This window comes from Meles meles, chromosome 1 (assembly GCF_922984935.1).
Source record: "Meles meles chromosome 1, mMelMel3.1 paternal haplotype, whole genome shotgun sequence".
In the NCBI taxonomy this organism is placed as follows: domain Eukaryota; kingdom Metazoa; phylum Chordata; class Mammalia; order Carnivora; family Mustelidae; genus Meles; species Meles meles.
In genome coordinates, this window is record NC_060066.1 from 168,587,308 (window position 1) to 168,599,751 (window position 12,444).

The 12,444-nt window shown below is 39.8% G+C and overlaps 1 protein-coding gene across 6 annotated transcripts in view; it reads right to left on the minus strand.

Annotated features, from left to right (window-relative positions):
* FGGY (FGGY carbohydrate kinase domain containing) overlaps positions 1-12,444 on the minus strand; it is a 408,575-nt gene that overhangs the window by 248,340 nt on the left and 147,791 nt on the right. For all 6 annotated transcript variants that reach the window (XM_045978589.1, XM_045978603.1, XM_045978591.1 and 3 more), the window contains one exon: positions 1,583-1,698. In XM_045978589.1, the coding sequence (XP_045834545.1) occupies positions 1,583-1,698 (116 nt within the window). The remainder of the gene's footprint in view (positions 1-1,582; positions 1,699-12,444) is intronic.

A 12,444-nucleotide genomic window follows, 5' to 3' on the forward strand; every position in this document is an offset into this window, starting at 1 on the left:
GCAGTTTTTCATTAATATTTAACAGTGCAACTCTCAAGTTTTAGCTGGCCACGTGCATGGACACATGGCTGCCCAGCCCATGCCACATTCCTCAGCCACCCTTGCAGCCTCATGGGGCCTTAGGAAAAACTGCTGGTTAATGGGATGTGATCAGAAATGATGTGGCTCATTTCCATGTTATGGTCTCTCCAGAAGAATGGAGAGGGATTCCTCTGGTCCTTTTCATTCCTCCCACTCACTGACTGGGAACTGATGGAAGCTGGAGTGACTGACTTGGATCCGAAGTTGGAGACCCTGTTGTGACAATGACAGAGCTGGCCCGATAGTCAGTCACTTCCCTCTATTCTATTACAAAAAAAAAAGGGAATTACCTTCCATTTTGTATAACCCACTGTCCTTTTCACTTTTATTGTTACAACATCTTAGCTTAAACACGAAACAGTATGAAAGGATTTCTATTTAATTAGGGATAACTGCCTGCCTGATGACAGCTGACTACAACTGCAAGTAGTAACTACAGGAAATAAACAACTTCCTGTGAAACGAACATGCAAACCTTTAACTTTCAAATGCCAGCTACTGTTATAGGCACATACCTAGCATCTCAATGCTTTCACCAAGGAACCCCTCCTAGTCACCCACATCTTTATTAGCCAGCCACATAAAATGACGTCTGGGACTCTAAGGCCTGAGTCAGAAACCATGCTGTACAGCTCATGCTGTAGTTTCTTCTCACTTTTATCTCTTCAATTGTTTTTCTTTCTGTTCATGGCCTTGTCTGGTTCTTTGAATCTAATTCACAAAGCATCTTCCTAGCTGATTGGAAACAATCTATATACACCCCCTTGATGATGCTATTCCCAGCTACTCCATGTGACTGTCTTCCTCAATCTAGTCCAATGTCTACAATTCTATATTTCAATGAAGACTTTCCACAGCCTGTACCTCCACGCAGTTGCTATGAGCCCCAACACAAGGTCCAACTGGTCATGGTCTACTCATCACAATAGACTCACTTCTCTTAGAAAAACAGGGCTGAGTTTCTGTTTGTTTGTTTGTTTGTTTGTTTGTTTTTTAATGTACTTGAGAGAGAGAGAGAGCACAGGAGCAGAAAGAAGGGCAGAGGGAGAAGCAGACTTCCTGCTGAGTAGGGAGACCGGATGGATGTGAGGGTCGATCCCAGGACCTTGAGATCAAGACCCAAAGGCAGACCCTAACCAACTGAGCCACCCAGGTGCCCCTCTTTTTTTTATTTTTTTAAAGATTTTATTTACTTATTTGAGAGAGAGAGAGAGAGAGAAAGAGAGAGAGCATACAAGTGGGGGGAGAAGCAGAGGCAGAAGGAAAATGACAAGCAGACTCCCCACTGAGCAGGGAACCTGACACGGGGCTCAATCTCAGGATGCTGAGAACATGACCTGAGCCAAAGTCATACACTTAACAGACAGAGCCACCCAGGCGCCCCCTGCATTTCAATATAAAAAACAAACAAACAAAAAGACAATATCCCCATACACACACACACACACACACACACACACACACACACTCTCCAGATGTTTTCATTTTGTTTGATTTCTACCTATTTTGCTGTAATTATCTGCAACAAAATCTTCCAATCCGATCATCTTCCAGAAACTGTCATCCCAGCCTTTCTCTGCAGAGTATGTCCATTTGCACACCAGGGAGCAGAGAGACCTAAGTAAATGGGAGAAAAGTAGAACCAATAACGTAAGTGAGGCTTCCTCTATATTTCACCAAATACCTACCCAGATATCTGCATTAGTGTTAAAGAAGTAGAATAAGCCAAAGTAAGTAATTACACATCCCTATTCAGATACAAAATCTCCCTTTCTACCTGGGCATGGGTCGGTGGTTGTGGGGCTGAGTGATGGGTAAATGTGTATTCATGATCTACTCTGTTTTGTGCATGTTTAAAATTCTCTATAATAAAAAAGGTAAAAAGAAAACTGAGAAAGTAGCTGGTGTACTTTTACAGCCTAAAGCAATATTTAACAGGAGGAAGACTGGAATGTTGGAAGGTACTTTACTCTCCAACTTTATTTCTCATACATTTACCCTTACTATTCTACACTCCAGCAATTAAAAAAAAATAATAATTTGCAGCTTTCTGGAACAAAAAAAATTCTTGTACATTTCTGTGCCTTTGTCCTACTCCTATTTGTTTGGAAAATTTTTCCCAGCTTCTTCCCCCTGGTACTCAAATACTTCTCCAGCCTAGACTGATTTTCCACTGACTTCAACATCGGCCATAGTAGCTTCTTTCAAGAAGCTCTCCAAAGGCAAATGAAACAAAAGCAAAAATGAACTTTGGGGACTTCATCAAGATCAAAAGCTTCTGCACAGCAAAGGAAACAGTCAACAAAACTAAGAGGCAACCCACAGAATGGGAGAAGATATTTGCAAATGACACTACAGATAGAGGGCTGATATCCAAGATCTATAAAGAACTTCTTGCACTCAATACTCAAAACACTAATAACCCAGTCAATAAATGGGCAGAAGACATGAACAGACAAAAGACATACAAATGGGGCGCCTGGGTGGCTCAGTGGGTTAAGCTTCTGCCTTCGGCTCAGGTCATGATCCCAGGGTCCTGGGATCAAGCCCCGCATCGGGCTCTCTGCTCAGCAGGGAGCCTGCTTCCTCCTCTCTCTCTGCCTGCCTCTCTGCCTACTTGTAATCTCTGTCTATCAAACAAAATAAATAAAATCTTAAAAAAAAAAAGACATACAAATGGCTAACAGAAACATGAAAAAGTGTTCAACATCACTAGCTATCAGGGAAAAACAAATCAAAAGCACAATGAGATACCACCTTACACCAGTTAGAATGCCAAAAATTGACAAGGCAAGAAACAATAAATGTTGGAGAGGTTGTGGAGAAAGGGGAAACCTCTTGCACCATTGGTGGGAATGCAAGTTGGTGCAGCCACTCTGGGAAAGAGTATGGAGGTTCATCAAGATGTTCAGAACAGAGCTACCCTATGAGCCAGCAAATGCACTATAGGGTATTTACTTCAAAGATAAAGATGCAGTGAAAAGAAGGGGCACATGCACCCCAATGTTCACAGCAGCAATGTCCACAATAGCCAAACTGTGGAAGGAGCCGAGATGCCCTTCAACAGATGAATGGATAAAGAAGATGTGGTCCATATATACAACGGAGTATTACTGAGCCATCAGAAACGATGAATACCCACCACTTGCACTGACATGGATGGGACTAGAGAGGATTATGTTAAGTGAAGTAAGTCAAGCAGAGAAAGACAATTATCATACAGTTTCACTCATATGTGGAACATAAGCAATAGCACGGAGGCCCATGGGGAAGGGAGGGAAATCCAAAGGGGGAGAAATCAGATGGGGAGTCGAACCATGAGAAACAATGGGCTTTGAGAAACAGTCTGGGGGTTTCGAAGCGGGAGGAGGGTGGGGGGAAGAGGCAAGAGGGTGATGAGTATTGAGGAGGGCACATGCTGTGATGAGCACTGGGTGTTATATTTAACTAATGAATCACTGAACACTGCGTCAAGGACTAATTATGTACTATACATGGGCTAACGGAACATAATTAAAAAAAATAATAATTAAAAAAAAAAAAAAGGCCAGGGTCCTTCCATTCCCTGAGGTGTTTGTGAGCAGCTTGCAACTCCCAGAATAACTCCTCACCATCAGGCAAGCTGACCTACCAGCCCACTAGGGGTGGAGGATGTACGTTATAGGATTACAAATGCAGGTAGGGGGCTGCGAAAGACTGGGGCGACACTAGCAGGCTGAGCTGTGTCACATATGGGCAGCCAGGGAGAAGCACAGTCCCCAGGGAGAAGAGGCCACTGGCTCTTTGTTCTCTGGAGCAAGAGTGCCAGGGCAGACATTGCTGGGCCTTCATTGCTCTCAGGTTTGTTAATGCCGAACAGACTATAACATCCAGGTGTAAGTTGAAAGAGGAGCGAGCAGGGAGAACAAAAACAACATCTAAGTTCAGGGACTAGTTCATGTGAGAGTGGATTCCAGGAAACATGTATAGGAGGCAGGTCACTCTGAAGAGACAATGGTGAAGCCACAGGGACTGAGCATCACAAAGGGACGCAGAGAGAACTCAGAAGGAGGCAAGAAACATTTTCTGAATGAGAACCACTGATTTTCAGTTTTCAATTTCAAAGATTCTGCAGAAGGGCTAAAAAGAAAATCACTGGCACTGTTGAAATTCAAATGAATGATCTGGAAGACCAAATGAACAAGATATCATACTAATCAGAGCAAAGACACAAAGAGAGAAATGATGAGAGAACAAAGAGGCGTGGAGAGCAGATCCAGCAGCATAACATGAGAATAACTGGAATTCCAGAAGGGACTTTTTTTTTTTAAGAGAAAAGGAAAAATTAAAAAAGATACACACACCCAAAAAAAGATGAAAGAGATGCTATAATTAAATGAATACAGTACGAGTTTTTGTTTTTTTCTTTTTAAAATATACTGAGCTGAAGCAGGATTTAAGCTTGCAGATTAAAACTCTCATTAAGTCCAGGAAGTGAATCCAGGAAATACTTGAATTTCAAGCGTAAACATAAAATTATACAAGCTTCCAGACAGAAAGAATAAGTTACTGCAAAGGCAAGAGATTCAGACTAGCTAAGGAATTCTCATCTACACCTCTGGAATGTGGAGGACAGCGGAACAACGTACAGACTTAGGAAAAATGATCCAAGAATCCAATGCCCAGACAAAATATTATTCAGCTGTCACGCCAAAAGAAAAACATTTTCAACATGTGAGGATTCAAAAAGCAAACTTCTCATATACGTGCTCTGAGGACAATACTTGAGAATGAACTTAACCAAAAAACAAGTGATTCACATAAGGGCAATCAAAGACTAGAGGAGCCAGCGGTGGTGAGCACTGACGTTCACTCTCTCTCTCCATATGTGTGCACACACATATGTGCACATACAGACACATATTTAAATCTACATAGATGATGATAAATAATGTAAGCAGGAATTTGGAATACTAAGTTTTCCTGGAACACCTTCCTGCTATATTAGAAGGAAAAACCTAGTAACGGCCCGGAAGTGAAAATACTGCGAGCAGAACCTCAGACCCAGAAACTAAAGAAGGGGTACACAGAAGAAGTACTCAGATACATGCATATGTATGTCTGGGCAGAACGTTAAGTTTAGTGTATGGAATGAGAAGGTAATTTCTAACAAAGAGCTTAGTAGAATTCTCAGAATAGCAAGGAATAGAAAAAGAATAAAGAGAAAGTTAAGATGTCAACGAAACCATACTAAACCAATCAAAAGGGAAATGGAAAGAGGATACTGGAATATAAATAGAAAATAAAAATACCATAGAAAGAATAAAGTCAGTTATTTCAGTTATGACAACAAATGTTAACAGGCTGAATTCCACAAGTGGTTAAAAGATAATAGTAATCACATTGGGGTTAAAACTGAGTTACATCTTGTTTACAATACAGATTTCCTTAATGTGATAAAAAGGTTTTTTAAAAAAAGGTCAACAACGAGGTGTGCCTGGGTGGTCCAGTTGGTTAAGTATCTGACTCTTGATTTATGCTCAGGTTCTCATCTCAGGGTCATGAAACTGAACCCCCATTAGGCTCTGCGGTCAGCACGGAATCTGCCTAGGATTCTCTCTCCCTCTCCCTCTGTCCTTCCTCCACCTCCCCCCCATTGGCTCTCTCCCTAAAATAAATAAATAAATATTTTTTTAAAAGGTCAACAAAGAAATAACAAATACAAATTTTTAATATGACAATTTAAATATCAGACAAAGTAGAATACAAGATCAAAAATAGTAGCCAAGACTAAGAAGGGCATTCTATAATGACAAAATACTCAATCTGAGAATATTATTGCACATTAAATTTCATGAATGAAAAACATAATGTGAAATACATAAAACAAGAGCTCCCAGATTAAAAAAAACAACAACAACAACACTTGAAAAGAGAATTTATTTAATAGTTTTACTGCATTTTCAGAATTTAAGGAAACAGGTAAACCAAAAGAATAATAATATTACTACTGAGGAATTAAAGGACTCAAATACAATCAGTAAGCTCAACTCTGTATTTCACATAGGGCAAGAGAAAGGGAGAACATTTTATAATACAAGCAGAGACTAGATAGGCAAAATGGTATTTTACAAAGAAATTTTGAGTTTAAAAGTTTTTATTAGAAATGAAACAAGTCTGAAAATTAATAACCTAAGCAGACAACTTAAGAAATGATGAAAAACAAATATAGATTAAATTGAAAAAAGATCAAATGGCATAGTAAAGATAAAAACATATGAAAGATATAACAAGATAAAATTCCAGTAATCAAGAGAGCCAAAACATGATTCTAAGAAAAGACAATACAAAAAACAAACAAACAAAAAAACCTCTGGTAAAATTAAGGAAGGAAAAAGGAGAGAAGGAAAAAAATAACAAATATCGTGAATGAAAATGGGGGATATAACAACAGAAAAAGCAGACATGAACAGAAAAAAGAGATTAAGTAAACAACATTATGCTAGCACATTTCAAAATTTAGATGGGGCAGGAAATTTACTAGAAAGGCAGAACTTACCAAAACTGACTCAAGAAAACACAACAAAACCGTAATAAACTTATTACCATTAAAAAAATAAGTCACTAGTTAAAAATTATCCTTCAAATAAAATTTTAAGCCTGCATGGTTGTACCAGAAACTATTAGCAAATGTTCAAGGAACAAAGCACTCCACGCTATTTCAGAGACTAGCAGAAGAAATGCTCCCTAAGTTATTTATGAAGGTAGGATAACTATATTATAAAACCAAACAAAGAGAGCATAAGAAACAAAAACCAGAGGCCACTCTCACATTACGAATGAGGGCATAAAAATTCTAAGCAAGGTATGACCAAATTTTACATAAAAATGAGAAAAAAATACATCATGAACAACATTCCAAAACATTTTAATAACTGAAGATCTATGCATGTATTCTGTCCCAGTATTTTATTAAAGGAGGGAAAAATGATCAACTCATGTTGAAGGAAAAAAAGTATTTGATGAAGTTAAAGGCCACATCAAAATGATCAACTCATATTGAAGGAAAAAAAGTATTTGATGAAGTTAAAGGCCACATCAAGATAGAAACTTCTTTTTTAAAAAAAGATTTTATTTATTCACTTGAGAGAGAGAGAGAGAGAGAGCATGAGAGGGGAGAAAGTCAGAGGGAGAAGCAGACCTCCCTGTGGAGCTGGGAGCTCAACACAGGATGTGATCCTGGGACTTTGGGATCATGACCTAAGTCGAAGGCAGTTGCTCAACCAACAGAGCCACCTAGGTGCCCTCAAGATACAAACTCTTAATGAAGTAGCAACAATAGAAGCTTCTGCTTCTAAGCATGATGGACTAACAGGGACTGTATTTTACCTCCCCAACCACACCTTGAGAAACTGGAAAAGTAGGGGAAGAAAATTATGACACAACTGCTCTCAGACCTTGAACAACAGGCAACACAGAACTGTGATCCCTGAGAGACGGAAACGAATGAGGTGAGCCTGAAAATCACTCTGGCTTTCTGCCAGGAATCCCACACCTGACCACAAAGCAGAAAGAAGGATGCCAAGGAAAACAAGTCAGGTCACAAAACTGAGAAGACTGAGATGAGAATTCAGGGAATCAGGGTGAAAGCTGTGACGGCACAGACATGCAAGGAGGAGGTAGGTCTGCAGAAAGCGGGCCTTGGAAAGCTACACAGGAGTCCCACAAAATCTTCAACTATGAAGATGCAGATAACAGACACTCTAAGAGGTCTGGTGAGATGACTGAAAGGCTGTGAGCGGAGACATTCTCAGGGCTCACAAAGACCTGAGAATGGGAATCATCTGAGTGACTAAAATTAGAGTGGAACATCTTCCTTGATCACTTGGGACATTCAGTGGAACCCCCTAAGAATGTCTTAGAACTGTAACTGAACTTTCCTGTGTAAAGGTTACAATAAACAAAGTTTCGAAGGAAGATTCCAAAAGATAAAACAAAGCCAAACATTATCCAAAAGATAACACATTAAGAGCCTACTAGAAAAAGTAGCTCCAACAGTCATTAGAAAAAATACAACAAAACCCAGACACTGGACAACATAAAATTAACAATGTCAGCATCCAAAAAAAATATATTTGAAGAAACAATGTCCAATTTTTTTTAATTTGATAAAAGCTATCAACCCACAGAGCTATGCTCACTGAAACCAATGCAAGATAAACACAAAGAAAACCGTATCAAGATACATTACATGATCAAATTTTTTTTTTTTTTAAAAGTTGAGGATCTTAAAAACAGTTAGAAGAAAGACACATGATAGAGGAACAGTCCAACAAGGTCAGCAGACTTTTTGCCAGAAATAATGCAACCCAGAAAAAAGTGGAATAACGTCTTAAAAGTACTGAAAAGTTTTAAAAAGGAAACATCAAACTAGAATTCTATATTCAGAAAAAAAGCTCTTCAAGCAATTAATATGAAATAGAGTCTTAAAAAAAAAAACTGAGAGAATGCATTTCCAAGAAACTTGCATTGCAGGACATGTTAAAAGGCATTTCTTTAGGGAAGAGGAAGAGGATACTAGTAGAAATATGAATCGATACAAAATAAGGAAAAAGTATCAGGATCAGTAAATATGTGAGTAGATGCAAGAGGAAGGTTTTCATTTTAAGTTTCTTTAAAAGAGAATTGACTATGAATCTTCATCTTTAAAAAATAACTTAGAAAAAAACCCCAGTGTACTGTGGGACTTATATGTACAAAAAAAAAAACATGACTATAAGAGCAAAAATGATAGAGAGATATGAAAGATCTTATATGTGATGGGGTATAAAATTAATTTAAGGCAAACTGTGATAACTTAAAGATGCGTATTATAAATCCTAGAGGAGGCAGTTAAAAAAAAAGGATATACAATCAATAAGTTAATTTGGGAGATAAAAATAGAATACTAAAAACATTTCAGTAATCTGGAAGAAGGCAAGAAAAGGAAAAAATTACATAGAATACACAGAACAAATAAAAGGCAAATGGCAAGATGGTAGATTAAAACCTAGCTTAAAGGGGCGCCTGGGTGGCTCAGTGGGTTAAAGCCTCTGCCTTCGGCTCAGGTCATGATTCCAGGGTCCTGGGATCTAGCCCTGTGTCAGGCTCTCTGCTCAGTGGGGAGCCTGCTTTCCTTCCTCTCTCTCTGCCTGCCTCTCTGCCTACTTGTGATTCCTGTCTGTCAAAAAAATAAATAAAATCTTAAAAAAAAAAACAAACTAGCCTAAAAATTTCAATGAAAAGGCAAAAATTGTCAGGCTGGACTAAAAAATTAAAAAATGAACTCGAATTCCGTTCTCTCTGTAAGAAAGTTATTTAAACAATACAAAGGTCTGAGATCTAAGATCTATAAAGAACTTCTCAAACTCAATACCCAAGAACAGATAATCAAGTCAAAAAGTGAGAAGACGGAGGAGGAGTCAAGATGGCGGAGAAGTAGCAGCCTGAGACTACATCAGGTAGCAGGAGATCAGCTCAATAGCTTATCTAAACATTGCAAACACCTACAAATCCAACGGGAGAGCGAAGAGAAGAAGAACAGCAACTCTAGAAACAGAAAATCAACCACTTTCTGAAAGGTAGGACTGGCGGAGAAGTGAATCTAAAACGACGGGAAGATAGACCACGGGGGGAGGGGCCGGCTCCCGGCAAGCGGCGGAGGAACGGAGCACAAAATCAGGACTTTTAAAGGTCTGTTCCACTGAGGGACATTGCTCCAGAGGCTAAACCAGGGTGAAGCCCACGCGGGGTCAGCGTGGCCCCAGACCCCGCAGGGTCACAGAAGGATCGGGGGTGTCAGAGTGCCGGAGAGCTCGCAGGTATTAGAACGGAGAAGCCGGCTGCAGAGACAGAGCCGAGGACTGAACTCTCAGCTCGGGGTTACCTTGAACTGGTCGCGGGCTGGGTGAGCTCGGAGCGCGGCTAGAGGCTGGGGATACGGGAGTGATTGGTGCTGTCCTCTGGGGGCACACTGAGGAGTGGGGCCCCAGGCTCTCAGCTTCTCTGGGCCTGAGACTGGGAGGCCGCCATTTTCATTCCCGTCCTCTGGAACTCTACGGAAAGCGTTCAGGGAACAGAAGCTCCCAAAAGAGAACCCGAGCCGATTACTTAGTCCGGCCGCCGGTAAGGGCGGTGCAATCCCGCCTCGGGCAAAGACACTTGAGAGTCACAACAACAGGCCCCTCCCCCAGAAGATCAACAAAATATCCAGCCAGGACGAAGTTCATTTATCAAGGAGAAAGCAGGTTCAATTCCTAAGACAGCAGAGCAATTCCAGAGGAGGAGAAAGCAAAGCACGGAACTCATGGCTTTCTCCCCATGATTCTTTAGTCTTGCGGCTACTTCAATTTTTTTTTCTTTTTTCTTTTTTCTTCTTCTGCTAAATTTTTTAAAACTTTTACCCTTTTCTTTTTTAACGTTTTTTGACTAGTTCATCTAAATATATATATATATATATTTTTTTTTAAATATTTTATTTATTTGACAGAGAGAAATCACAACTAGGCAGAGAGGCAGGCAGAGAGAGAGGAGGAAGCAGGCTCCCCGCGGAGCAGAGAGCCCGATGTGGGGCTCGATCCCAGGACCCTGAGATCATGATCCCAGCCGAAGGCAGAGGCCTTAACCCACTGAGCCACCCAGGCGCCCCTAAATATATATATTTTTTCTTTCTTTTTTATATTTTTTTATTTGTTTTATTTTTTAAATTTTTTTCTTTTTTCTTTTTTTTTTTCTTTTTTTTTTAGAACCTGTTTTTATCCCCTTTCTCCCCCCCACAATTTGGGGTCTCTTCTGATTTGGTTACAGCGCATTTTTCTGGGGTCTTTGCCACCCTTTTAGTAGTTTATTTGCTCCTTCATATCCTCTTATCTGGACAAAATGACAAGGTGGAAAAAATCACCACAAACAAAAGAACAAGAGACAGTACCGAAGGCTAGGGACCTAATCAACACAGACATTGGTAATATGTCAGATCAAGAGTTCAGAATGACGATTCTGAACATTCTAGCCGGGCTCGAAAAAGGCGTGGAAGATATTAGAGAAACCCTCTCTGGAGATATTAAAGCCCTTTCTGGAGAAATTAAAGAACTAAAATCTAACCAAGTTGAAATCAAAAAAGCTATTAATGAGGTGCAATCAAAAATGGAGGTTCTCACTGCTAGGATAAATGAGGCAGAAGAAAGAATTAGTGATACAGAAGACCAAATGACAGAGAATAAGGAAGCCGAGCAAAAGAGGGACAAACAGCTACTGGACCATGAGGGGAGAATTCTAGAGATAAGTGACACCATAAGACGAAACAACATTAGAATAATTGGGATTCCAGAAGAAGAAGAAACAGAGAGGGGAGCAGAAGGTCTATTGGAGAGAATCATTGGAGAGAATTTCCCTAATATGGCAAAGGGAACAAGCATTAAAATCCAGGAGATGCAGAGAACCCCCCTCAAAGTCAACAAGAATAGGTCCACACCCCGTCACCTAATAGTAAAATTTACAAGTCTTAGTGACAAAGAGAAAATCCTGAAAGCAGCCCGAGAAAAGAAGTCTGTAACATACAATGGTAAAAATATTAGATTGGCGGCAGACTTATCCACAGAGACCTGGCAGGCCAGAAAGAGCTGGCATGATATATTCAGAGCACTCAACGAGAAAAACATGCAGCCAAGAATACTCTATCCAGCTAGGCTATCATTGAAAATAGAAGGAGAGATAAAAAGCTTCCAGGACAAACAAAAACTGAAAGAATTTGCAAACACCAAACCAGCTCTACAGGAAATATTGAAAGGGGTCCTCTAAGCAAAGAGAGAGCCTAAAAGTAGTAGATCAGAAAGGTACAGAGACAATATACAGTAACAGTCACCTTACAGGCTAATAATGGCACTAAATTCATATCTCTCAATAGTTACCCTGAATGTTAATGGGCTAAATGCCCCAATCAAAAGACACAGGGTATCAGAATGGATAAAAAAACAAAACCCATCAGTATGTTGCCTACAAGAAACTCATTTTAGACGCGAAGATACCTCCAGATTTAAAGTGAGGGGGTGGAAAACAATTTGCCATGCTAATGGGCATCAGAAGAAAGCTGGGGTGGCAATCCTTATATCAGATCAATTAGATTTTAAGCCAAAGACTATAATAAGAGATGAGGAAGGACACTATATCCTACTCAAAGGGTCTGTCCAACAAGAAGATCTAACAATTTTAAATATCTATGCCCCTAACGTGGGAGCAGCCAACTATATCAACCAATTAATAACAAAATCAAAGAAACACATCAATAATAATACAATAATAGTAGGGGACTTTAACACTCCCATCACTGAAATGGACAGATCATCCAAG